Source organism: Drosophila pseudoobscura, chromosome 2 (genome assembly GCF_009870125.1).
Source record: "Drosophila pseudoobscura strain MV-25-SWS-2005 chromosome 2, UCI_Dpse_MV25, whole genome shotgun sequence".
NCBI lineage: Eukaryota > Metazoa > Arthropoda > Insecta > Diptera > Drosophilidae > Drosophila > Drosophila pseudoobscura.
In genome coordinates this window covers 2,544,529-2,571,538 of record NC_046679.1, presented here as the reverse complement: position 1 = coordinate 2,571,538, position 27,010 = coordinate 2,544,529, and the positions used below count along the sequence as shown (strand labels likewise).

The 27,010-nt window shown below is 49.3% G+C and overlaps 6 protein-coding genes and 1 long non-coding RNA gene across 12 annotated transcripts; 4 read left to right on the top strand and 3 right to left on the bottom strand.

Annotated features, from left to right (window-relative positions):
- The first annotated feature begins 1,454 nt into the window (after positions 1-1,454).
- LOC26532476 (uncharacterized) lies at positions 1,455-6,864 on the top strand. 2 transcript variants are annotated; one of them, XR_001451525.2, is made up of 2 exons: positions 1,455-5,483; positions 5,861-6,864. It is a non-coding gene; the product is annotated as an uncharacterized lncRNA (long non-coding RNA). The 2 variants fall into 2 exon arrangements; XR_001451524.2 differs by having other exon boundaries at positions 5,681-6,864.
- A 1,089-nt stretch (positions 6,865-7,953) lies between these two features.
- On the top strand, positions 7,954-9,779 carry LOC6896762 (uncharacterized). The gene is made up of 2 exons (XM_002136932.3): positions 7,954-8,943; positions 9,033-9,779. Exons 1-2 carry the CDS (start codon positions 8,480-8,482, stop codon positions 9,724-9,726), a joined length of 1,158 nt encoding a protein of 385 aa, XP_002136968.3. The 5' UTR covers positions 7,954-8,479; the 3' UTR covers positions 9,727-9,779.
- Positions 9,718-12,568, bottom strand: Brd8 (Bromodomain containing 8). The gene has a single exon (XM_001357696.5). It carries the CDS (start codon positions 12,483-12,485, stop codon positions 9,846-9,848), a length of 2,640 nt encoding a protein of 879 aa, XP_001357733.3. The 5' UTR covers positions 12,486-12,568; the 3' UTR covers positions 9,718-9,845.
- A 141-nt stretch (positions 12,569-12,709) lies between these two features.
- Positions 12,710-14,015, top strand: Cisd2 (CDGSH iron sulfur domain 2). The gene is made up of 3 exons (XM_001357697.4): positions 12,710-12,897; positions 13,442-13,659; positions 13,725-14,015. Exons 1-3 carry the CDS (start codon positions 12,801-12,803, stop codon positions 13,806-13,808), a joined length of 399 nt encoding a protein of 132 aa, XP_001357734.2. The 5' UTR covers positions 12,710-12,800; the 3' UTR covers positions 13,809-14,015.
- A 4-nt stretch (positions 14,016-14,019) lies between these two features.
- Positions 14,020-16,043, bottom strand: eEF1gamma (elongation factor 1-gamma). Its single transcript, XM_001357698.4, has 3 exons — positions 15,887-16,043; positions 15,594-15,743; positions 14,020-15,441 (listed from the first exon to the last, which is right to left on the bottom strand). Exons 1-3 carry the CDS (start codon positions 15,896-15,898, stop codon positions 14,311-14,313), a joined length of 1,293 nt encoding a protein of 430 aa, XP_001357735.1. The 5' UTR covers positions 15,899-16,043; the 3' UTR covers positions 14,020-14,310.
- A 518-nt stretch (positions 16,044-16,561) lies between these two features.
- Positions 16,562-22,287, top strand: Usp1 (ubiquitin specific protease 1). Of its 4 annotated transcripts, XM_015183074.2 has the most exons (6): positions 16,562-16,886; positions 18,109-18,343; positions 18,416-18,679; positions 18,744-19,764; positions 19,836-20,442; positions 20,504-22,287. In XM_015183074.2, exons 2-6 carry the CDS (start codon positions 18,121-18,123, stop codon positions 21,662-21,664), a joined length of 3,276 nt encoding a protein of 1,091 aa, XP_015038560.2. In that variant the 5' UTR covers positions 16,562-16,886; positions 18,109-18,120; the 3' UTR covers positions 21,665-22,287. The 4 variants fall into 4 exon arrangements, with proteins under 4 accessions (XP_015038560.2, XP_015038559.2, XP_003736245.3 ...); XM_015183073.2 differs by having other exon boundaries at positions 18,109-18,679; XM_003736197.3 differs by lacking the exon at positions 16,562-16,886 and adding an exon at positions 16,904-17,054 and having other exon boundaries at positions 18,109-18,679.
- Positions 22,288-23,275: 988 nt separating this feature from the next.
- On the bottom strand, positions 23,276-26,999 carry LOC6896763 (aminopeptidase N-like). Of its 2 annotated transcripts, none has more exons than XM_033376852.1 (5): positions 26,195-26,999; positions 25,983-26,138; positions 24,491-25,919; positions 23,920-24,431; positions 23,276-23,858 (listed from the first exon to the last, which is right to left on the bottom strand). In XM_033376852.1, the coding sequence occupies exons 1-5, from the start codon at positions 26,653-26,655 to the stop codon at positions 23,573-23,575; spliced, it is 2,844 nt and encodes a 947-aa protein (XP_033232743.1). In that variant the 5' UTR covers positions 26,656-26,999; the 3' UTR covers positions 23,276-23,572. The 2 variants fall into 2 exon arrangements, with proteins under 2 accessions (XP_033232743.1, XP_015038818.2); XM_015183332.2 differs by having other exon boundaries at positions 23,448-23,858; positions 25,983-26,119; positions 26,177-26,315.
- Between the last annotated feature and the right edge of the window lie 11 nt (positions 27,000-27,010).

Below are 27,010 nucleotides of genomic sequence, written 5' to 3'. Positions count from 1 at the left end.
TTTGACGTTTTTACCTGCTCTTTAATCTGCTCCGGAGAGCTGGAGAGCTGGTGCTGGAACTGAGACTGGGGCTCGGCTTTGAATTGGGTTATGTGATGGGGCCCAGGCCCGGTACTGTGGGAAGAATTTAGCGTTTAATTGGGGCAGGCAGCCCCAGAGAAAGAGAGAGGGAGTAACTGGAGTGATATGAAAGCAGCGGCTATAAAGATGTTCGCGGCTTGTCAGATGGCTTCGAGATAGGGTTATGTTTAGGGGGAAGAACCCTGACAATCAAACGGTAGTACATGACCCGATCTGCCCCCAACAGGGCTAACCAATTAGTACTTTCTTCGATAAATGTGAATTCGGAGAAGACCTTTCAGTCGCAGGAAGCCGGGACTACTACCCTGCACACGTCACTGAATCTTAAGTGCAGGAAGCGGAAAATGAATGAAAATACTGCATCGTATTTAAATACAACAAATTTGTCCAACTCGGCACAATTTCATTGAAGAGAAGACGCAGCCGATACGCAAAACTGTGTCACCTTGGACGGAAAAAAGACAAAAACCGAACAGAAACGGAAAGACAACGAAAATATTCTTCCCGCTGGGCAGTTCGGATAATGGGATTCATTCCGAGACAGACGCGGCAACAGCTGCGCCGGCGCAGGAGGGCGGGAAAGCTAAGACAGACAACGCCGCAACTTGCAGGGCACAACCCTTCCCTTCCCCTCCCTTCCTTCCTGCAAAGATATCGCCCTTAGTTTTTGGCAACAACAAAAAAGCAACAGGAACGCCGCATAGTATGTGTGTGCTGTACATTAAATCGTATGTACATACGTACGTACACATATGTACATATGCATGCCCATACAACGTCTGGAAAACCTTTCCACTACAATTCCTCAAGAAACAACCCTCTCAATGGCCACGACGCTCCGATCTCTTGTCGAAGTCGACGAACGCGCCGTTGTAATTATTTTAATATAATTTTTTCACTGCGTCATCATTATTTTTCTCTGCCTTTGATATAATTCTTCTGTGTATCATTTGCACACGATTGCACACACACACACACACACACTCGCACACTAGGGAGAGAAATTCACGCTCAGCAATAACTGTGTGTATGTGACTAGAGTTCAATTATACAAGGTGGTGTATTGTATTCGCTCTCCGCTCAATTCATCACTCACACAAGTCCAATCGCAACGAAGCTGTTGTTGTATTTTCTGTTGTACTCAGCAGCTCCGAAACGAGAGCGCGTGGCGGGATCGAACCACCTTGCACACTTTCATCATGCTACCACTCTCGGGGCTGCCAACCTAACGAGATTCTCTCTTTCGAGTGTATTACCATCAGCCCCGCTGAGATCGCTCTGACGTCACGTGTGATGCGAGAGAGAAGTCACGAAAAGAGAGCGCGTTGCGGGATCGAACTACCTTGCACACTTTCATCATGCCACCACTCTCGGGGCTGCCAACCTAACGCGAGTCTCTCTTTCGATTCTTGTACCATCAGCCCCGCTGAGATCGCTCTGACGTCACGCGTGATACGAGAGAAGCCCCGAGAAGAGAGCGCGTTGCGGGAATACACCACCTTGTCAAATTTCATCATGGTCCCCGTATAAATACCAGGCGCTTAACAGAATAGAGGTTTTGTTGCTTCTGCGCCGCCGCCGCCGCCTTTGCTTTCGAGAAGAAATGTTTAATCCCAAGTGTAGTTCCGGCGAAAAATATGTTATAAACAAATCGTATATAAAAATCCAAGCCCTAAACTAAATAATATTAAACGCGTGTTCGTTCTCATCCGCTGGCCCGCGTCAGTCGCTTTGCCGCGAATCTACGCTTGTGTGAGTGTGTTTCTGTGCCTGTATGCGTTGTATGATGTGGCTGTGCCGTTTTTTTCAAATTACAAGCCGAGGCGAGTGTACAGTATACAGTACGATCATGAACAGATACACGCACACACACTCGCAAGCACAGACTTTACCGAAATACCGAATGAGTGGGGACGGGACGGATGCAGACGGCATTTGTAGTTGGTCGACGCTCTGCTCTTTTCCCTCGAATGCAGCGCCTAATTCGAAATGATTTAATTTCAATAACGATTTAATAAAAATGAATTCGCGAAACGAAATTGACGAGACGAATAACGTGAAAGATCACATCGGACCGGACCAGGCTCCTCGTGCGTGTGTATGCATGTATTGGTGTGTTTGTGTGTAATTCGCCATACTTCTTCCTCAATTCAAAGAACAGACAGAAGAAGATCACTAAAACAACGAGAACAACAGCCGCAAAAAAGCAGCAAGACATACTTGAAAAATAAAAGCAGCGCTGCCCCGATCGTTACTCACTCACACAGCGGCGCTCACTCACTCCAGTAGTCTCTGCCTCTCTCTCTTGCTCCATCGCTTTGCTCGCTCCATAGCTGTGATCGCGCGCGTGTGTGTAAGCTTGCCTGCCATGTCTGTGTTGGTATGTATATAAGCAGGCGAAAAAAAAAACATATATACTACGTTCAATTTTCCCTATATTTTTGCGCCTGCCAATAAGCGGTTCTTTGTCGGAGTTGCCACACAGCCTCGAAATTCGTCGAATTTTAAATTGGAAACGATCAAGCGCACGGACATTTCGTTGAAATAGTTAAACCATGTATGTATGTATGTACATAAAACGAGTGTATGTAGGTTCTGTATTCCACTGATAAGACACGCAGAACCGCCGCCTGCTCCAGAGACTCCCGGCTTATCAACGAAAAGAGGAAAAAACTGTGTAGCAAAATGGGTCGAGCGACGACGACCGAGCAAGCACATTGTGTATTGTGTTTTGTTGTGTTTGCACTATCGCTTAATAATTGAAATTAAAGAAAAGAAAGAAAAAAAAAAAAACGAAACGAAACGAAACTAAAAGAAAAAAATCATTCAGTCCCATTTGAAGTGGTTTTAAGTTCGCGATCATACTACTGTTTTTAGTGAGTGAGGGTCCAGTGTTTCACATTGATTTTCTTAGTATTTGTGACTAGATCCACACTCATTAATAACGGTAGTTCAATCAACAGAATGCACGTGTTGGCCCCCATCGATACGTATCGATTCGTGGAAGTGTTTCATTCACATTTCCGTCCTGCAAATCCCGTCCCGTTCCTCCCATGTATATTTCCAAAGAGCCACCACCTGTTTGGGCCTCTTTGGGAAAAAGGTAATTAGTCAACTGCCCTCTCTTACACGCACGCAATGCCAGCCAGACAGAACGAAACCACCTGTCCGAATGAACACAAGAGAAAGGGAGAAACAGAACAGATCCCCCCCACACACACACACACTCACACAGACACTCGCATTTGTGGGCTATTTGGATATCTATCTTTATTACTCAGCACTAAATTACCATTAATGCTAATGTGGATCACTTTTTTTTTTGAATAGAGCCAGGAACAGAAGCAACAAAATTAGAAAAGCAGAAAGAATGAAATTAAAAGATCGTATAGTACGAAATTAGAGTGGGGGGCGAAATGAGAAGAATGGAATGGAGTGAACGAAGATCACAAAAAATGGAGAAAGAATAACATAGCAGGCCCGAAATTAACTCACAAATTAATTGTGGAATCGCTTGAGAAAATGTGGAAAATGTTGTTCGAGTGATTGTTCCGTCTGTAGTTTCTGTAACTATAACTATAACGAAAAGGTTAAGAGTTCAACCACTCAGTCCGCCGCCCGTACATGTGTGTGTGTGTGTGTGTGTATTCATGTTTGTAGTTCCGCCTCCATTACTGCTGGGTGATGTTTCCTCCTCTTCGTTCCTGCTCCGCCCCTCTCTCGGTTGGGTTTCTGCCGGAACAAATTGCTGGAAATTCTGGGAAGACTTGCCATAGTTCAGATTAATAGGTGGTGGTGCTACGTCTTGCCATGGGGACAAACAAATAATTTCCGTTGAATCATTCGGTTGCCATATCGGATTTTGCCCTACTCTTATTTTATTTTCAAGAACTTTTGCCCAGATCAGCAGAAATTCAAACTGCAACAACGCCGCAATTCTTAAACAATCGAAAGACGGACGGGGCGAGAACGACGGCCACGACGTCGACGAATACGACGTTGTCGGCTTTTGAAAGACGAAGGGAAGGCGGCGGCTGGCGGCTGGCGGTTGAGGCGGGATATAGTATTGTATAAATCAGCAGAAAACCCAACAATAACAAGAGTGAACGGGCACAAAAAATAATAAACCTTAATTCGAAGCTTGGAGCTTGATTCATTCATATTACACCCCACCCCACCCATTCCCCACTGGCCAGGGGGGGTGGAGAGGGTAGAAGTGGACGGGCGTAGTCGCAGTCGCAGTCTCGGACCCAATTGAGCTATGAAAACCGATCAAACGTCGTCGGGCCCACAATCGAAAATTGTTGCCGGGCACGAGAGCAATGACATGCCATGCCATGCCATACCAAAAACAACAAAAAAGAACCCGATCTGAAAACCAAAACTAAACCCAATCACCACCAATCGCGCGTCTCTCGAAGAGTGGCGAAAAATGCCACAGAAAGTCGTGCACTGGCAATAATCATCATTTGGAGGAGGAAGAAAGGATGGACCCCGTAACAGTGCCAGAGCCTGGGTCTGATCCGGCAGCGTTTGCTCTTCTCTGACTCTATTTTGTCGGCGAACATGGATCTAGTGCACGGTTGTTCATGATTAAGTTCGTGACTAGATTTCATGCTCGTCTATTAAGTTGGGTCAACACAACGAACCGAAAGAGCAGAGCAACGCAGTTGTCGAAAATTGCACTCCAGCCAGCAGTGCAGCCAGCACTCTCACTCCCACTCCCAATCGCTCCCCCCAGGAGAAACGCTGGGTTGGGTCTTGGGCAATTAGCAGACGCATTAATTATGGGAAACGTATTCTCATATATGACGGGATTGGATTCCGTATTGCATGATTGACCCGTGACCCACATAATGGCACACGCCCCGCAGCAGCAGCAGCAGCAGCAGCAGCGGTAGCGGTAGCATGCAGCTTTCAATGAGGGCGTGTAGTAAGTTGGACAAAACCAAAGAAGAAATAAAAAGAGTCAATGGCCTTTAACCGATGACTGTTGTAACTCGCTGGCTCGGCGGCTCGGCTCACACGCCCCTCGAGCGCCCAGCAGCCCGCATCTCGTGTCTTGCGGACAGTAGCTTGACGCTGGGATCGGATCGGTGATTTGTGTGTGTTGAGTGCCTTTTTATCGGGACGGGACTGTAACAGAGCAGAGTGGAGTGTCAGGCTGCAGCTAGTGACAGCCAGCAGCAGCACCGCCAGCGTCAGCGGGCCACCAATTTATGGGCTAGTCGCACGCGATTAAAAATCGAATGCGCACGGCCTGGGCCTGGGTTGACAAAAACAAATGGAAACTGCAATGCAATGGATTGCCTGTCGAGGAGTTGCTCGCTGCAGCTAAGCTAGCCCAGCGTGTGAAAATCCAACAGGGCTGGCTGTGTTTGCCAAGGCTTTGGCGCCTGCGGGTAAGTGTTTCCATGCATGGAGAGTAACGGTGCTTGTTGTTTTGTGACCAGCCACACCAGGCAGTAATCAACCAACGACGACACGACTACTCCACTCGACTCAACTCGACTGTTGCGTGGGCGTCCAACTGCAGCACCTGCTGGTGCTTCTGTAAATTAACATTTCTCTGCTCTCTCTCCCTGTCTCCAATTTTCAGCTGAAGGAACGAGCGAATGGAGCCGGAACACCTTTTTAACCCTGTTTCATTGTTATTTCTGCTGCTTCACGCTCATTTAAATGCCAACGCACCGGAGAGGGCGAAGAGAGTCGAGTCTACTTTACATATTTTCTAAATGAATGCCGTTTGTTTTGTTTTTTCCTGTATTGTTATTTGTAGGTACAGACATATCCATCGAGTTGCAACCCCAGCTAAGAAGAGCATTGAATTGCAACGGCTGTGGCAGGGGAGGCTGATGGCGTGGCCTGGCCTGGCCTGGCCTGGCCTGGCTTTCCCTGTACTGCACTGAATTTCCACTTCCTCCCTCCCAGCCAGCCAGCCAGGCAGCCGGTCGGCAATCAGGAACGACAAGAAGTCGCCATGACACTGGCAGCCTCGTCAAACGCTGAAACTAATTGATATAATAGTTAAAATAACAAACTAACAAGAAGACGTGGTGGCGGGAGAAGAGGCGAAAGAGGTTGCACCGCGACTACAGTGCGGCGGCGTTGGTGAAGTGCAAAACCTTTCCAATTTGAAAATAGTTTTCCTGCTATGTGTGCTCGTTCCCACAAACAGAAATACCAACAACAGCGGCAGCGGCAGCAGCAGCAGCAGCAGTCAGAACAAGCACAGCAACAATGCCTGCACTTTACAACGACGCCATTGGGGCAGAGGAGGAGAACAACTACAAGAAGCAGACGGGGACGGAGAAGAAGAAGGAGTAGCGGCAAGCGGTGGATCGGATCGGGAAAAGTAGAAGCACCAGCAATCGGTGGAGCTGGAGTAGCAGAACCACCAGCAAACGATGATTGGGAAAAGGAAGGAGCCCCAGCAGCAGGGGGGACGGGGGGATACATACCCGTAGTCAGCAAAGATGACAATGCAGCGATTAAAGCAATGCAGAACGGAGAAGAGATGCGCGAACAACTTGAACTCTAGTCGATGTCGATGTCGATGCCGAGAGCAACAGCAACAGCAGAAGCAGCTGGAAAAATGTTTGCCCCAATCCCAATGCGCGGCATTTCCGTTTACCAGCGGAGGATGCGGCTGGGCTGCCGACGCTGATGCACTTTGCAATCGGCACTCCACTGTTCTGACCAACGGCCCGGACGGACGGGAAAGAAAAGATAATCACATTTATTAAATCAAAATACAAGATGTTTGTATGCACTTCCTAAAAGCGCTTTGTCTTTGATTTATACTTTTTGAAAGGAAACAATTGGTTGGCATGGGCAGGGATTTAGGGATACCTATGTAAACAAGGCGCCCCATGCTTTGGGCAAAGATTATTCAATATTGCAGCTGCAATTGTCCTCAGAAATAGCTCTGAAGCTCGGACGACATGTCAATGACTAAATATTACACTGCTGCTGATTCTGAAAATCTAAACGGCAATCAACAAAATACGAAAAGTTTGGCGGTTGCTAGACAAGATTTTAAATTATGCGCGCGTCAGCAGCAAATATGCACAAAAGTAGATGTTACGCGAAAACACAAAATGAGCTGTTAAACGCGAAGCTGTTGTTTTACAACACTGTCGATAACCAGCGATCGTTTCGATAACTTCATTTTCACCTCGATCAGATCTTGCCATTCACACGGCGCGTAAACTATGTTGAATAGCCACAATTTGAATTTGAATTTAGGTTAAAGGTGAATAACCACGTTTTGAACATGAAGATCTCCTTTAAAGAGCTCCGAACGTGATAGTTTAATTAGTAATGAGCACTCATAAATATAAATGAGATGAGCAATTGCCTGGGCTACTACTTGATTACAGTAGTTGCGAACCATTTGATCAACAAGATACTTAATCGCAACTGGATCATAAATTAAATGCTTAATACGAGCTTGTACTCCCACTTGCCTTAAATAGAGGCTCGGAGATTACAAGTGCAATAGGCTTGTTCATTTTGGGTGGAGAGCTTTTCCTTTTGCGCGCAACAAGCCGACTAACGTAACACTGAGGCGGAGCGCAGCGGAGGCAGCCACAGACGCACTCGGCCACAATAAATTACATGTGTGCAATGGACAGACACAACCACCAGCAGAGTTGACCATATAATCTTTACGAGCCGAGCACTTGTCGGTTTTTGTTTTGCACACAATTTCGCAGCAGAGCTGGGAAAGCAGCAAGTCACGCAGCAGCCACCCTCCCCTTCCTGCCCCACTGTCCCGTGCCCCACTCACAGAAACTGTAACAATTAAGGCCCCCCTAAAAGTTGACCATGAACTGCTTAGACGACTGCATCGAAGTGCGGGCCCAACCTTCGCCTTAACTTGGGGGAGGTCGGCTCTGGCTCTGGCTCGGTCTGGCCTGTTTCTCGGCCCGTTAAGATCGTACTGTGAATGTGGGTAACTTGACCACCCAAAATGGGGTTGGTGTTCGAATTTGTGCCACCGAATTGTGGTTGTGCTTTCCTCCACATCGATTCGTATTTATAGCCAATGTGCACCAAATCCGTCGCTCGGCAAAGCGCCGCCGAAGTATTTGTTTTCAGCTTCTTTTTGCCATTAACACGATTTTGAACAGTCTGTATTTGAGTTTTTCTATGTACTCGACTCGTATTGTTGTTGTCCGTCTGCCCGTCTGCTCGTCTGCTCGTCTGTCTGTCCGGCTGGGTGGAGTACTTAGCCGCGGACAGTTGAATTGTCCGACTACCGCATTTCGCCGACCGGGGCAGGCAGCTTCAATTTTTGATTGGAGCTCGACTCGTGCGGTTCGCGGTCGGTGGCGCATGCGCAAAAAAAATCACTTTGTTCGTAACGCGAATTCGACTCCAGTTCCTGGACAACATGTTGTGGATATTATTGGTATCGCCGGCGGCGCTGTCGCTGCTGCCCATGCTGCTCAATTATCGCGGAGTTGTGGCAAATGTCACGGTAATGGATGACATTAGGAACGCCTTCAGGGGCGTCACCAACGACACCGAGCTGCTGAACCACATTATACCGGAAATGTACGGTTCAAGTATGCGCAGCGCGAATCCCACCTTTGTCTTCAGAATGCCCACTCGTGGCAGCGGTGATGGCTACGAACTGCTCACCATGCAGCGTTCGGATTTCGCGGAGCCAATCTTTCCCAATATCACCGAAGTATCAGCCACGACCAGCACGACTCCCTTGACCGCTGAGCCGCCGGAAACGAATGTGAAGACCAGCCTGGTGACCTCGCCCCACGCCGAATGGCAGCAAATGGGCCTGGAAGGATGGTCGGGCGAACTGAAGCCTCCGCTTCCCTGGCTGGAGCAGAGCCACAAGTGAGTACACATTTCCTTAGACGCTGCTAGAAGAATCTGTAATATACATATGTATCTGCATCTGCAATCCTTTTAATAACTCTCTCCAGGGACACTCATCCAGCGATTAGCTGGCAGAATACATATCCGCGCGATGAGATACTCCTGGATCTGAAGAACAAGCACTTCGATGGCCGCGTGACCGACATACGGGTCATAGCTGCCACAAGTGGCAGGCCCGCAGAGATGGAGGATCTGATGAACGGACAGAACGTGTATATTGCGCGGGTGAACGATCCCTTTGGCTACTCCATGAAGTGGACGTTCAACAATGCCAGCAGCCAGAAGCCGGGTCCAGACCCAGAGCCTTTGGAAGAGCAAAAAATGGCCGCGGATCGCGGCAAACGGGATGTGGCCAAGCTGTACTCCATGATCAAGTGCTCGACGGGCTGCGATCCGCTGATATACAAGGGATACGGCTGCTACTGTGGCTTCGGTGGCCATGGGGTGCCCGCCGATGGCATCGATCGATGCTGTCGCCTCCACGACAAGTGCTACGGCCAGAGCAACTGCATCTCCTACTTGGAGTACTTTGTCCCGTACGTGTGGAAGTGCTATCGGGGCAAGCCCCTGTGTGCCGTCGATCACGGCGAGTGGGGGGGTCCCGACTCCTGTGCGGCCCGTCTCTGCCAGTGCGATCTGCGGCTCTCGCGATGCCTCAAGAAGTACTACTGTCCCAAGCGAAGGTCCATTTGCCACTCATCCCGATCGCGACGCTTGCAAAATTTAATATTCTTCGATTAGTTAAATGTTAGGCTTTATTGTTGATGGAACGAACAGTGAATATATAAAAATGTTACCAAAATGTGTAGTTATGCACTCGATATGGAATACTATCTGATGAGGAATCTTTTGTGCTACGCCTAATGATGCCTTTGGCTCTTCCTGAAGCCGCTCCGTGCCTTGCTGCCGTGCGGCCTCTCGGCTCTGGTGGTGCTGCTGCTGCTGCTGCCGCTGGTCCCGCTGGCGTTGGCAGCCGGAGTGGAGGTGCTACCAGTGCTGTTCGATGCAGTCTCGTGCCCCACCGAGAACTCCTTCAGCGCCTGGACATCCTCCAAAAACAGACGCGCCGTCTTGTGCTGCGTGGTGTGGGGCTTGTAGGCCAGCAGGACGTTGTGGGCCATGAGCAGCACGTCGCGATGCAGTTCGTTCAGGCTACGTATCAGGCCAGAGTCGATGTTCCGCTTGATGGTGGGCAGGTCCATGTGACGCAGACAGATCTCCGCATGTCGCTGGGCGTGCTCGTCGTGGAAGGGCCGCCGGAAGGGAGCTGCGTGCTTACTCTCCTGCAGCGTCGCGTAGATGGAGAGAAATAGCTTCTTGGTGGCGGCTCTGGTCTCGCGCTTCTCGTCGGTGTGCTCGCTGGAGGCCGGCGAATTGGGTATACTGTCGATGACTGGCGTCGATGAACATCGGCGCCGCGTGCTCGATCTAGCCGTCGAATGGTCGCTGGCTGTTGTGGTATCGTCGTCAACCATGGGACTCTCGGAGCGATCTCGATGGGGCAGCTTGCGCAGAAGCGGTGCTCGAGCCGGTGCCGACGGGGGCTGGGGAGTTCCAGCTTGTTCCTGGTCGGCTTTCGACTCTTCAGTGGCCGGTTGCTTGACGGACTGCTGCTTCGATCTGACACTGCGTGGCGGGTCATCCTGCTTGCTGCTGTCCGTCAACGAAGATGTCTCCTCGTCTGTGTCGTGCAGGGAGACAGCCACGGTTGCATTGGGGGTGGCAGTCTTTTCCTCCAGCGTCTGCTGCTTGTCGGCATCTTCCTTGTTTGCTGTGGCTTCTTCTGCTGTCGCTGCTGGTTCAGGACTAATTTCCGGCTCATCTGTTGCTTTTACTGTGTCCACGGCTTCGCCAACAGCTTCAATGGTCGCATCTTCTGTGGCTTTCTCTTCCTCGTCCTTTGGGACCGATTCGGCGACCAAGTCCTCCTCAGGCTTAGCCATAGTTGGCGGAGAGCCTGCCGTATCCTCGCTGGAAGTGCTGATAAGTGTTATTGTCTCACCGATCTCTTCTACAGCCACCTCGCTGGCCAAACGGTTCGCATCCTCCGGGGTTGCATTGCCTTCGGAGGCCGTTAGAGTGCGGTCCTTGCTGTTGTCCTGCGATGCAACTGCCGCCAGTGGTATGTTATCGTTGGAGTCATCACTAGAGCCAATCACCACTTCTACAGGCTTGGCAGCTTCCTCGGTGGGCGTGGTCCCGGTCTGTTCCCGCTTTAGCGCGTCCAGCTTGTCCTCGAAGTCAATTCCATCCGATTTATCGGCAACGGGAGAGGCAATCGCCTCATCTACCTCCTTTAAAATCTCATCATCGATGACGCTGGCCATGTCAATGTCAATGTCGTCGATTATTTCGTCGATGTTTGAGATCCCTTCTAGCAGCTGGTCGGCTTCATCGGGATCGACCAAGGCGGACTCTGCGTCATCCAGCAACGGCTGTTCCTGGCTCGCTGTGCTCTCAGATTTCTCCGAGCTGCCGCCAGCCTCACCAGCCTTTACAGCCGCCTTGTTCTTTTCCAGCAGCATTGAGAGCGTGGGAGCCGCCTGCGAGGGACTGCGCTCCAGGGTGGGAGTGGTGGGTGTGAGGGCCTCACTCGCTGGTGGCCCGGTCATGGGGCGTGACATGAATGCCGCGTCGGTGGGGCTCTTCATGGTGATGGCTGGCTGGCTGGACACGGTGCTGGCCCCGCTGGTCAGCAGCGAAGTTATTGTGGGAGCCGTGGCTCTGGCCACACTACTGCCAGGAGCCACGGGGGTCGAAGGAGGAGCTGGACTGCTGCTTGTGGGCGACTTCAGTAGGGATGTGAGCAGTGGAGACGGGCCGGACTGCTGCTTGTTGCCACCGCTGCTGATATCCTCCACGTCCATGTCGACGGAGGTTGTGTCTGTTGTCTGAATGGATCGTCGGGCGGCAGGACTGCTGTTGCGCCAGCTTGCCGTCATCTCCTTTTTGCGCTGCTCCCGCTCGCGCATTTGGTTCTCCAATTTCATCTCCTCAATGCGCTTCGTGTCCTGCTCCTTCTCGATTTCCAGCCACATGTCCTGCATCTCCTGCTCGCTCACCTCGTCCGACTGCAACGAATCGATCTCGCGCTGTATCTTGAGGTACATTTCCTGGTCGGAGCGCATCTGCGCCTTTATCTCCAGCATCCGCTCCTCCGTGAGCCGGCGGAGCAGCAGCTCTGTTGGCGTCTCCACCGAGGCCGGGGAGGAGACCCCGGCGCTGCTCTCGCTGCTGCGCTTCTTGCGTTTGGTGGCCTCCACGCTCTCCAGCAGGTTTCCGTACTGCAGGGCACAATTCTTCTGTGAGTACCAATCTGCCGGTCTGTTGTTGTTGCTGTTGCCATTGCCGCAGACTGTTTTCAGCGTGCGGCTGACTGTTATCCAGTTCTGATCGCCGCTGCAGGAAACCGACGACGCCAGGCACAGATGCTCTCGCTTGGTCCACGTATCCAGAGGCGTTCGGCTCATTTGCAAACGTTCTTGTACCCCGGCCGACATTTAAAAAATTAAAGATATTTGTTTTTTGTATTCAATTTACACTGGAGGTGGAGATGGCACTATCGATGTTTTGTGCCAGTTGCTACTATCGATGGTTTGACAGCTCTAGTACCACTAACCATACAGTATATAGATGTATGTACTGTATGGTTAGTGCTAGTACACAGCAAAAGAACATTGCGCAACTATCGATTGAGTTTAAAATCATCGCACTTTACTGTATCGCAGGCGCCATTTGAAACAACAAGAACAACAACAAAAACAGGTCTTCAGACAAGCAGTCTAGAAAAGAAAATATAGAAGAAACTCTCGATTATGGAGCCTATATCACACGTAGTTAAAAGTTCATTGCCCAACTACCTGTCCAGTTTGCCAATTCCCGATAGCTTTGGGGGCTGGTTCAAGCTATCTTGTAAGTTACCAGAAAAGTGAACGTTCGATTCAATTGGAATTTGCCTGCAAGGGCGACCTACATTAACCACCAACGATGACACAGCATCAAGGGCTATGATATTGTTGAGTTAAAGATTGTCAGCAGAACGCGTGGTGTTCAACGTGAGATGTGCAGATTAATAAGATTGCAGCGAATGCACTTCTTCCAGTGACAGTATTTACAGTAGACCACCCCCGACTGCACCTATTATGCAACGTTTGTTGAGCTCCTCGCCATTCTGCCGCTGTGGTTGTGTGTTGGAAACACGCAATTTTTAATTGGCTTCGGTTTATCTGCTGAACGATAGGGGGAAGTGAATTTAGATAAAAGAAAATATACGGCACCTGTGGGCTGTGCCGCTCCATCAAACACACACTTACAGTTATGTGTGGAGGGTATCTCTTTCATGCCAAGGCTACAGCTCACCGATGCTGGCGGGGGGATGGGCGACGGTCTAACGTCTAGATCAGATCTGTTTCTTAAAATAAACCTGCTTAATGCTCCTAAATTCTGCCATTTTCAGTCAAGGATTGGCTCGCCCTCATTCCACCCACAGTTGTGGTGGCCGGCCTCGGATACACCACTTATCTTGCCTTCTGCCCGGCCGCGCGATGCGCTGGCAAGGATTCGGGACGCTGCAACAGCTCGATTCGCAAAAATGAAGCCAAAGTGGTTACCATGGTTGATGTGGAGGACATTGCAGGCCAGGCCGCTTTCTGCCGGTGCTGGAAAACCAAGAACGTAAGCTCTTCTCTTTGTCTGTCTGTCTCAAAACATGATCGGTGATGTGATCCTTTCTCCCGCAGTGGCCCTACTGCGATGGCAGCCATGGCGAGCACAACAAGCAGACGGGCGACAACGTGGGACCGGTTGTGGTGAAGAAGAAGTAATTCCAGCGGTGCATTGATACGTTACGTTACGTTCACGTTTAGCATTTCCTTGTTGAAATTTTCGCCCTTCAAGGGGGCGAGTCTTTTGCTTAAATATTTCAAGCCCCCTGTCGAGCCTTTTTTAATCGTAAGCAAACCTTGGTATTGGATCAAATCTAATCAGAAGCCAATAAAAGTTGCCTAATCAGATATTAAATGAAGTGTGAAGGGATGTGTTGTTTATAGAAAACTTTATTCTTTATATAAATTATATTTCTGGCTGCAGGCTGGTTTTGTGGACAATATCATGATATATATAAAGTATGGGCGATACAAAAACGATTCTTCTTCAGAAGGCGAAACAACTAAATACCAGACCAGGACACAGCACGACCATAGACGACCGTCTCATTATGATACTATCAGTTGGAACTTAAGGAATAGGCATCGTGCTTTTGCTGCATTTTGAATCTCAAATTTTATTGTTGCTGCTGTGTGGCTGTTGGTGTTGGGGTGTTTATGCTTATTTGAAAATCTTGCCCTGGTTGAATTTGCGGCCACCCTTGTCGGTGCCGGACCAGGAGAAGTACTGGGTGACGAGCTTCTTGGTTTCCTCGCTCTTGGCATCCAATTTCTTCCAGTCGTAGACCTCGTAGTCTATCTGCCAGTCGGGCGACAGGGGGAAGGCCAGTTCCTGTCCGCGCCAGACCCACACACCGGAGATGGTGCTGTTGTTGTCGTCACCGAAGAGGCACACGGAGGCGAAGGCCTGCTTGCGCATCTTGTCGAGGCGCTGGAACATGCCAGTGATGAGATTGCACGACATGAACACCTTGGACAGCTCCTCGCTGTACTTGTATTCTCCGAACCAGATCGAGTAGTTCTCGGGGTCGAACTTCTCGAAGAAGTACGGGATGGACTTGGCCTCCTCCTCGTTGGAGTAGACGCGCTTGAAGTCGTCAAAGTTGAAGGTGCCCTTGGGCAAGGCATCGAAGGGATCCTTGGATTTTGGCTCCAGAGCCAAGGCCTCATCGGCGGCATCCAACTCCTCGGGTTCGGCGGCCTTCTTGGGCGCAGCCTCCTTCTTCTCCTTGGGCTTCTTCTCTTCCTTTGGCTTCTGCTGCTGCTGGGGCTTGCCACCGCCTTGCTTGGCCTGGAATTCGGCGTACTTCTTGGGGTCGAAGACCAAGGCCTTCTCGCACAGCTTGTAGTCCTTGACCACAGCCTGGACCTGTGGCTGGTTCAGGATGGTGAGGAACCAACGGTTCACATTACCGAACTCGGCGCGTGCAGTCGGCTCCAGGACGTACTCGTACAGATGCAACAGGCTGCTGAAAACAATGATGTCGGCAAGGGTGATGCGCTCGCCGGCGAGGTAGGTGACATTGAGCAGTTTCTGGTTGAGCTGTGCCAGGACACCTTCCACGTCCTGCTTGGCAGTGGAGTTCCTCTGCTGTGGCAAGATTCCTAGCAGGGGGAACACCAGTGCGCAGGAGGCAGGCACGATTTCGTTGTCAGCAAACGAGATCCATTGCTGAACTTGGGCCTGGACGAAGGGGCACTTGCCACCTCGCAGTTGCTCGCTGGCCAAGAAGTAAGCAATGGCATTCGATTCGCTCAGGTATTTGCCATCAGCGGTCTCAAATGCTGGCACCTGCAAAAAGACACGCGGCACAAATTAGTATAGCAGCAAAAATGTTGATGACGTAGCATGCCGGCTCGACGGACCACCCACAAGCGAACACACCCAAAAGCGATAAGGGATTTGTCCATGTTTTCTTATGCAAATCATATATGTGCAATTACCTTGCCGCTGGGGAATTTCTTCAGAAATTCTGCCGATTTGTTGGTTTCACCAAACTTGAAGTTATCGGCCACTTTCACCTTTGCGCCAGAGTACTGGGCGGCAATCAGCGCCTTGTACGCGCGGAAGTTCTCGGGGTAAGTGTAAAGTGTCTGCAATTAGCCAAATCCAAAACGAAATAACATTAGTAACCAGTGCTTCGACCCATTGGGCACGCGTTCAGCATTCAATTTGCAATTTTAGCCGCATGATTGCTTTGTATTTTGCAAATTTTTGCGGCGTTTTTTTTACTTACACCAGTCGACATCGTGATTTCTGCCGGAGAGAAGTGTGCCCAGTGCGACCCATTAGTCGACCAAATATATCGTATGAGCCTCAGAAATATACCAAAATATACCGTCTCACTTTGAAAGTATACCGGAAATATACTGACGAATTGAAGTTTTATATTCCTTGTTTTTGATATTCCGTCGAATATTACTAGCTATCTAGATCTCTCAGCCCTGCCGACATAATTTTATCCGATTAATGAATCGATTTTCTACTTGGCTGGTTCGTTTTGAATATTTGACTTGGTTTCTTGCTACGGCGATTGCTGTTTTTGCTCCGCAACACCAATATAGCGTCTCGTATGATGAAAAACCGAACCTAGCCCACTTCGCCTTCCTCTTCACCTTCTGGTTAACAACTTGAGTTCAGCTGCGGAAAATAATATTGTTTGCAATTCCTCTTGTAGATCCATCCTCTCATCACCAGTTTCATAATATTCGTGCGTATTTTTAAATACCCACTGGTTGGTGGGCCATCGGTTTTCCATTATGCTATCGATTAATAAATAACTGCAATTTCTGCCGGAGATTCGCCGTTTTGCAACTTTTATTCGACCTAGCCGTGATATTCTACAGTCATTTACACTGTGTGGCAAGCAGGTTTGGGTTTTAATTTAGTTTTGTAGCGGCTTTTTAGGCAAGTTAGCGGCGGGCAATCGATAGCTGTATGCTCATCGATGTCACTTCACATCCCTAGTCGTCCACTACGGCGCATAATTTTACACGAACATAAAAAACAATTTCATTCAGCACACAATTAAATTTAAAAAACAGCTTCTTGCGGCGATGCAAATTTCGACCGCAACTGATATACTTATACGAGTGGCGTGGTGATAGCACAAGAGCGGCGAGGCGTACGGGGCCGCTGCAGTGGAAAAAAGTGAAAAGTGGTGTTGAGCAGAAGAAGAAGAGTGGAGCAAAATCAGACTTCTCAGCGAGTACAAGAGCCCGTGTTGACGCGTGTGTGTAAGTGTGTGTGTGTGTGTGTGTGTGTGTGTGTGTGCGTGTCTTACGTTGCAAACACAAAATTTCTTTAAATTTCGCATTTGCTCGGCGGCGTTTTAATTACTTTACCCTGAGCCGCAGCAGCACTGTTTATCGCCAATTGCCTTCAAATGTTGCTCTTCCAATTATGTGAGTTTCACGAGAAGGACAAGAAGAAAAACACAGAAAAACAGAATAATTTATCAAGTCCTTGAAGCATGCCGTGCATAAATTATCTACATAATTTTAACTGTTTACCTTCCCAACTGTTGTTGTTGCTCTCGATTTGTGGGCTTTCGTTTTTTATGCATGTGTGTGGGGGAGCAGAGCTTTTCGTGGGTCCGATGTGGGCGCATACAGATTTTAGTTTGCCGTGTTCTCTTTTTTTTTGTGGGACGTGTGACCTTCATTCCAGCAGCTACAAAATCAATAGTAATATCGTTTACGTTCACGTTGCATTCACTAGACCCTGAGCCAGAGACAGAGACCGAGACCGAGACCGAGACCAGAGCCGGAGAGCCTGCCCCACCAAAGCATAAAGCAACCGACCGCACGCCCGCCCACCCCATCGCGCCGGTGAAACGGGCCTGAATTTCCACCCCCTGAATTTTTGGTTTCTACATTATACTTTTTGTCAAGTTCATGGTAGCATATATATTTATATATTCACTTGTGGGCAATCAATAGAGTTACTGCCATAATGAGTGGGCGGCGGGGGATTATGACATTAATTGATAACGCATGTGATCAGATGAGGCGTACCAGCAGCAGCTGACCGAAGCTCAAGGCCCTGTAGCCAAAAAAGCTTCTGATTGAGCTTTCTAATCTATCCATATCTCTGAGAGATCCAATTGTACGATGGAGTCAGGTTTTCCTGACCAGCAAATATACTCCTTCTCTCCTGTCGAACTACAGGGGCTATGACTCACTGCTCGTCGCATCGCGTCAGTAGGCGTAGAACAATGATTAATTATCAAACAGATTCTTATCGTGTGTGGTAGAGAAGGACTTATCAGGCAACAACAAAGTGTGTGGTAACTGTCGATGACAAACACTTGAAAAACGTTTGAACCTGTGGCATTCGCATTCGCATTCGCGTAGCATTGCTCATACCGCATGGTTCACATTACCCTTACCTTCACTTTCACCTCTTGTTTGCGGCCTTGAGATGTGTGTTACTAATGCCATTTATTGGTCCTTGCAGTAGGATGAAAAAATGCAAGAAAATGACTTAAACGAGCGTCAAGAGGAACCAGCCAGTCTTCCACCTACAAGCAACGACACAAACAACAAAAACACAAGCTGCAACGACAGCAGCGAACTCCAAATTCCCAGTGAGTCGGTCACGGTCACGGATCAGCAGCAACCACAGGTGGCTATCGAGGAACCGCAAATAGCCGAGCAGGTTGATTCTTCCACGACAGCTAATCCAGACACAGGTGATACAACCAGGCCGGAAAGGCTTTCCCCCACATTACCGCTCGTAGCCCTATATCCTGCTATATTCGAAGTTGCCGATAAAGTCGTCGATCAAGCGGTAGATGAGCCGTCGTCTGTAGTGGGTCCAGATAGGGACGAGCTATTGCCGCTAACTCCCAAACGAAAGCGTCAGCGTCGTGTTTATATCGCGGACACATCCCGCTGCCTGCGATCGAGACAAGAGTCGAAAGACACAACCGAGGCGGGGTCGAAGCAGGTGCCGACAACACCAACGCCACCGCCAACACAGGTCGCCTCACCGACGCCCACAGAATCCACAGAGTACATCAAACCAGGTGGGTTTCACACTTCCTCAGTCCTCAATCGGTTCTCGATCTGAAGGGAGATCTACCATTTCAGAGCAATTTAATCCGGCGTTCTGGAACTTGATTGAAGAAGAGGAATTTAAATTCGTCGGCAAGAAGCGACGCGTTGCCGGTGGACGGAATCGCACGCGACGCGGCAGGCTACTGAACGAGCTCGGTGAAAACTACGCCCCGGAAACAGCGGCCGCTATCGCGGCGGCACAACTTGAGCTCGATTCGTCAGGGAAGCCATCACCACGTGCCAAACGTAAGAGGATCGCCACCATGTCGTTGTACGACCGTCGATTCCAGAGCACCGCCGATGAGCGGCGCGTGCCGAACGGGTATGGCGGCAACGGATTACGGACAGGCAGTGCGGCCACTTCGAGTGACATTGAGCCGCAGGAGTTGCAGGTCCATCCGTATTATGGATCTTCGGGGGGCAGCAATCCAACGGGCGCCGGGGCGGGCCTAAATGGCAGTGGAGCCGCTCTCAACCATGCTCCTTCAATGGGCACCCTCTGCAACATTGGCAACACATGCTACTTGAACTCGGTAGTGTACACGCTGCGCTTTGCTCCACTCTTTCTGCACAACCTGCACCATCTGATCCACGACTTGAACGTGGTGCAGCAGATTATAGTGCGCCAGAAGACCGCCAAGTCGGCCTCGCTGGGGCGGAACGTGAGTGCCACGCAGCTGGAGCATGCACGCAGTTGGAGCAGCAAGGATCTGGCCACCTCAGAGCAGTACAACAGCAGCACCAATGGCAGCAGCAGCGGCGGGGTCAGTGGCAGCAGCACCAGCACCAGCTCGATCAAGGAATCCTATCAGTCGGTCACGGAGAAGCTGCACGAGCTGTACAACAGCCTGCATGGCAACGAAATGGCCGACTCGACGGAGCCCTACCATGCGGACACACTGCTGCATGCCATACAGGTTGTGAATTCCACATTTGAGGGCAACCAGCAGCAGGACGCCCACGAGTTTCTCATGTGCGTTCTCAACTGTATACGCGAAACGAACCAAGCTCTGATCAAGGCCGTGGACGAATGCCCCGAGGTCATTGCAAACGGGTAAGTGTTTCACTCTTCATTTTTCAGTTTTAGTTTTAGTTTTTTAGTTATAAAATGCATTATCCCTTCAGTTATATAGCCAATCCCGATGAGGTGGACTCTGCGGAGGCTGCCCAGGAGCGTACGGATACCGCGGGGCCTCTGGCAAGCTCTGGCAATGGCAACACTAGTCAAATAACCACGACAAAAACATCTTTCTTCTCACGCAAATCAAAGAGAAAAGATGAGGTCAAGTCATCGAAATCGTCGCGTATACAGTCACCGCTGAAGGACAACAGTCCGACGGCGGGTGGTCTCACCGCGGCACCGGCGCATTCCACTGCAAACAGTCTCTTCTATTTGAATACAGTTGATCTCAGCGGCGCCAGCAGCGTTGCGGCCCCGGCAGCAACACCGACCGTTTCGCAGCCGGCGTCGACCGGAAAATACTCGAGCGACGATGAAATGAACCCGGCCAGTGCGCTGAAGAACAACATGCGATTGGAGGACCGCATACGGGATCTGCATCTGAACTTCTTCAGTGCCGACTTTGAGGGCACTGTGGTGCTGACCACCAAGTGTCTCAGCTGTGAGACGGTCACGAAGCAAAAGCAGGGCATGCTCGACATCTCCGTGCCTGTGCCGATATCAGGCTACGACAATGCCGACCTCCAGGACAAGCCCAGCACCTACATTCAGGTGAGAGAGTCGAGCAAAAGAATCCATTGAATCGGCTTCATTTTCAAAGTTCTTCTTTCAGAATTCTTGCATCACAAAGGAGTACTTTCGGGGTGAGAACAAATACAGCTGCAATCAGTGCACCGGCTACACCGAGGCCATACGGTCCATCTCGTACGAAGTGCTGCCTCGATTGCTGGTCATTCAGCTGAATCGTTTCTCGGGCGGCATGGAGAAGGTGAGCACGTATGTGCCCACGGCCTTTACACTCCCGTGCTTCTGCGCCAAGTGCTGCGAGCTGAGCGACGGCAACAAGCTGCACGTGTACAAGCTGTACAGTGTGATAACCCATGTCGGCGCCACCCTTACAGTGGGCCATTACATTGCGTACACGTGCTTCCTGGATCTGCCCAGTGACTATATAAACTGCCCGAAGGATCGTCGGAACACAGTGTCGGGATCGCAGACGCAGCAGGCGGCGGCTTCCAGTGAGAGTGCGGCGCCAAACAATGGCAGCAGCCACGTGGCCAGCACGCCCGTGGCGGCGGCTGCCTTGGTCCTGGCCTCCTCTGGCACTAGTCTGATGAAGAAAATGAAATTCGGACGCAGCAAGGCCTCGAGCAGCGGGGACATGAGCAAAAATGTAAAGCAACTGAATGGAATCAGCAGCAAGAACATCACCAATGGCATTGGCAAGCTCAGCATGAACACCACCTGCCACGGCGTGAGCTGCTGTGCCATGCGCCTGTGCTGCAGCCAGCAACCTAGTGCCGCCACCGCCGGCAACAGCAACTCGGCCAGCTGTAGTGACTTCAGCGAGGAGTCCCTGCAGAACGGCAGCAATAGCAATCTCAGCCATGGAAGTGGCAGTGGGGCGGCAGGCAGCGGCGGCATCAACAGCAGCAGTGTGGTGCCAAACTATCCCACGGGCTACGGCAGTACGGGACGTGGCGGTGTCAAGGCGAACTATGCCCACGGCGGCACGGATCCGATTTGGTACATGTGCGATGACGACAAAATCAAGGCGATGACACAGCGGGAGTTCGAGGAGCTGTTGTCCCCATCACGGAAGATAACCATAACACCATACTTGCTGTTCTATGCACGATTCGATCTGCAGCCGCCGTCGAAGCCCTCGGGCACAGCATCCTCCTCAACGCCGCCACCGCCATCTGCGTCATCGCAAAGCTCCTGGTCGAATGAGGCTCTGTCCGGCAGCGGTGTAGGGTCGCATAAGATTTGAGGGTATTCGGGAAAGCCCTGGAAGCAGCAGCATTAATATACAAGCATACATATGTATTGCATACTGATAGGATTGGATCGGATGTGGATGTGGATGTCTCTAGAGTAATATAATAAGAAGAAGAAGTCTGTTTGTTAAACAATATAATCGTACTAAGATCTATCGTTTATCTACATGCATAACTATCATTAACATAACTAACCAGCGGTTTGACTGATGCCTCCTCCACGCCCCTATTTGCATGCCCTGTAAAAGTAATCTGTTTCCACACTTCACTCTCGACTGGATCGGAATGGGTTATACGTTCCATTTCCACAGAGTGTGGGGCTATCGGTTATCAGTTCTTCGTTCTGTTTGCCATAACATTTGCATTTCATTTGGCATTCAATCGATGTGTTATTTAAATGTTCAAAACAAAATGCTGCGTAAACGGAACACGAATTTAAACGCCGAGGACGGACGTGGTCTAGAATTGTTTTGCTTCCCCACTGAATGTAACTGAAGCAACACGCAACACGCAACATGCAACGTGCAACACGCAACACAACATTTTCGATATACTCGTGCATAAATTAAATCCCAAAAGTAATAATACACATAATAATAAAAAACGAAACCTTTGATTCAATAGCGTCTTTAAAAGCGAATGTTGTAATAATAATAATAATAATGATAATAATAATATATGTATATGTATGTAATATGGAATAATCTCCGATATTCTCATAGAACAAAGCAGGCAGCCGACAGGCAGGCAGCAAATCAATCTGTAATAATTACAGCATCAAGAATACATCTAGTAAATGGAACGGTTTATTGTAAACAATGAGCTACACATATGCATATACATACATATATATTTAAGTGGATATATGTATATGTTCACGGATCCGCATGCATATATATACGAAGTGTTGAATAGTTGTTAAACGCATAGGAACACGCAGCAAGCGGCAAGCAGCCAGAGGAATATAGTATGGAACGGATCTCTGATCGGATCCGAGAGAAACAGCATCAAGATGGAACAACTGAGAATTGTTATAAAATTTGAGTGCATAGTTTATACAAATGTTTTCATAATGAAAAGAAAAACAAAACAAAAAACAGAAGAACTACATCAACAGACACAAACGACACATACTGTAACATTGATAAATAGATTTAATAATTATTATAACAAATACCAATAATAATAGCACACACACCACACACACACACACACACTTATGCAATATTTTTAGTCAGGCAGGTTCCGTTTTTCAGATTACTTTTTCTGCCAAAACGATTCGTTTTAAGGTTATCCAGCTTTCACATATTTTTGCTCTTTGCAACAATAAGTCATCTATTTTTTTCCTTTTGCAATTAAGTGTCGTTTTGTTGTATAAATTGCCGTTTACTTTTCATTTCGTCAACGAAAATGTTTTCGTTTTGAAAACGAATAAATAAATTGCGGAATGTGAAAACGGGAGCCCCAATTTATGTGTATTCAAAAGTAAATCGGAAAACTTTTGTGAATGTGAAAAACGGAGCCTGGCTGAGTAATTAGATTTAGTTTCTTCATTCGCATTATTATCCTTAGTCTCTAGATTTACTTCTAGTTTTACTTACTAGTTTCCGTTTAGGTTCTCCTTCTATTTTTTCCAAGAGCGCTGCTATAGTGATATTAACATTTACAAAGCAAATAATTATGTACATTGTAATATGTAACATTTACATTAACTTTTAAACACAGATGATCAAACGGGATCAACCGATTCCGAACACACACACAACCACACACATGTATGTATGATTATGGAAGGAATTCCAGTTATATTTATGTTCATTATGGATTAGCATGTTCTAGCTTAACTAAATATACGAAATATACAACATCTACATATATGTAGCACTCGTATCGGTACATTTCTAGCCCCCATACTCCTCCACTCTTACCACCTCCTCTGTGTCCTTGTACTTCATAGCCTTCCGGAGTGCACTGGCCGCAGTCTTGGCATGGCGTGCCCGCCATTTAACGCTGCCCACCATCGTGCTCACGGCCTGCCGGAGCCTATGCATCATTTCCTCCGACTGGATGTTCGGAATGTGCAGTCGAATCAAGCCGGAAAAGTATCGCGCATCGCTCTCGGTGTGGATCTTTCGGGTCAAGGCAATCAGCAGATGGGTGAAATTCACAACGGTCCTGCGGCTTTTGCTGTTGGGAGTATAACCTTGGGAGACAGTTCTGATGGAGCTGCACTGCTTTCGTTACTCACGGTAAAGTTCCCGTGAAACGTTCGATCAAATAGGCCTTGGCTATGTGAAAGCCCACGTCCTGATTGGTCAGCGAATCCACGGCAGCAATAACATCTTCATCGGGCATTACGCCCTTCGGTCGCATAATGAAATCCAAGAGCTTGAGCACCACCCACGGTCTCTGCGTGCAGGCCAGGGCGCTCAGAAGCATGCCACGCGGCTGCAGATTGCTGTGACTGTTGTAGCGCCGCCACAGGAAGTACCAATTTATTTCATCGCCCTCGGCAATGGCCGTGCAGTAGACGGCAGGACGGAGGTCCACGGGAATGGGATTGTGTTTGTCCGGAAGGCTGGCCGATCGCCAGCGGAGAAATAAATCCTTCGCATCCTTTATACAGCGGTCCACCCTGTGGGCACAGGCCCACGAAACGAGCTGTGCCTTGAGGATTTGCTTTTTGAGGCTCAGATCCCTCTTGTCTTTGAGTCCCCCAAGGTGCTTGTAGATGGGTGTCGTTATCAGCTGTGCAAAGCCCTGCAATGAACCTGTGTGTAGAGGCGACTCACAAGACGCAGTCTCCTCGCGATGCTTACCCTGAAGCTGGGATAATGGGCTGTGCGCTTCATGATGCTGGTCAGTTTCTGCAGACTGGCCATGGCCATCAGCCAGGGCACAGCGTCCAGCTCCCGGCTCAGATACCTCACCAGTGGCAGGGCCACGTCGTACGGGATGTACCCGCTCCAGGCCAGAAGGAGGGAATCGTCGACCAGCTGGGCCCGGTTCAGGGCGTGAATCTTGCTGAAGTGTTCGCTGTTCAAGGTGTCAACAAGAAGCTCCCAGTTCTGCCTGTCGTAGTTGACTTTGTAAAGGCCAGAAATGCGCAGATTGAAGATGACCCACTGCTTGTCCGAGACGTGCAATGGAATTGTCAATACATCTGGAACAGAATCTGTACCGGAATCTGAATCGCTCGGACACTGGAACCAATGGCGAGGTTCGGTGTTCATAAAGTCCAAACGTTTGGCCGTTGTGAAGGAGAGTGGTATCCACCAGCAATCCTCCCGCGTATCCTCCTGCTGATCCTGCAGGAAGCGCTGCTGCGTGATATTCGCTGAGCCAGTATCATAGTTGCGGGTGACATTTATCAGCGGATAACCCGGCTGCCTCGTCCACGAGTTCATAATGGTGGCCACACTGATGTTGGCCGGCAGCTCAGGTTGATCTTCCGCTGCCCGAGTGAAAGCCTCCCAAAGATCCTTCTTGCCTGCGTTGCCGTAGGCGAACCGCTTCAGATAGTCACGCATGCCCGCCTTGAATGCGTCAGTACCCAGAAAGTGGTGCAGCATTCGAAAGACAATGCCACCTTTCCCGTAGGAGAACTCGTCGAAGGTGGCGCTGATCTCATCGCCGTCCATTACGGACCGCGAGAAACTCTGCGAGTTGTTGTTCGCATCCTCACTGAAAATCGTGCGCAGACTCGTGACAATCGTGTGCTCGCAAGGATCTTGATTAGGCATCAGATCTTGCAGGACATAGCAGCCAAGGTACGAGGCAAACCCCTCGTTGAGCCACACATCCGACCACCACTTGGCCGTCACCAGATTACCGAACCACTGATGGGCCATCTCATGGGCCACCATCCCCGCGATTGCGTGTCGGCCAGCGACCGTCGTATCGTCTGTGCAGAAGATCCGCGATTCCTGGTAGGTGACCAAGCCCCAGTGTTCCATCGCTCCCGTATAGTTGGGCACGGCCATCTGATCCATCTTCGGCAGGGCGTAGTTGATCCCGAACAGTTTCTCCAGACTCTGCAAAACCTGGAAGCCCATAACATTGCCATATATCATGGCAGCCAGGGTCGTGGCGTTGGTGTCGTGACGGGCCCAGGAGCGAAACTCCACACCGCTGTCGGACTTTATCGTCGTTGTATGATCAAAGTCGTTCACGGAGAAGGCCACCAGGTAGGTGGGCATAGGAACGGTCTCCTCAAATTCAGTCCAAACGTATTTGTGCAGCTCAGGGCTGTACGGAAAATTCTCGTAATATCCAGAAAGAGTTCCAAAGATCCCCTTCCAAAGAACTTACTGTGGAGTGATTTTTTTAACGGGCATATTGCTGAGCGAGTGATAGGCCTTGTCGTGACCCAATATGATGGTAAAATTCGCCTTCAGACTGGGCTCATCGAAACAGGGGAACACATCCCGCGCGAGGGTTGGCTGGAACTGAGTGGCCGTCAGAAATCTGCAAGGACACTTGATGGGTGTAGTCTTTATACGCACCATTTAAAGAGGCTGTACCTGGTATCGTTCTGTCGGTCCGTGTACTTATTCCAGTAGTAGCCATCTCCGGCCTCAATTATATCGCCGGAGAAGGCCATTCTCAGCTCGTAGACCACATCGGGTACAAACTTCACATTCACGTACAACATATAGTATTGTCTCTCCGGAACTTCTCCGGTTCCATCGAGCTCAAATGCGGTGTCATTGCCGTCTAGAGCAATGATTTTAATTTTGGATTCGTGGATCGTAATATTTCCGACATGTAGCGTTATATTGTCTGTTTCGACTCGCGTCACGAACTGAATGTGGACTTCGCCTTCGAAGGTGAATTTCTTGGGTCCATGCAGATGGGTGAGAACCGTTAGGTTGTAGCTCAAGGGTTTCACCGATTTCGGCAGCCGGGGATAGGTGTATTCAGATCCGCATAGCGGTAAACAGAGCAATCCACAACAAATGAGAGAATACAAAAGTGCCGGCATGACTAGGATATACGAAGAGTTTTCCCTTTAAATTTTAACTAAGAGTCTTCTAAGTCCTTAAAACAATAATCCATATGAGTGTCGGAATATACTTTGTTTATCCTTTGCTTGCACCGCATAATTCCTTATCCGAATCACAAATTAAAGCACCATATCCACATCCATATTCTACACGCGGTAGAGTCTTTATCGTTTAGGTCCTTTGAGGTCCTTGCACTGTGTCCCTGAAATAATTTCTTAGGATAACTGTATCCCTTATATATTTCGGTGTAACTTTCTTTATGATCCTTCACTTGAATTCACTTGCAAAATTTCACTGGCACTCGATACAAATCAACTAAGCCCAAGTCGGTCC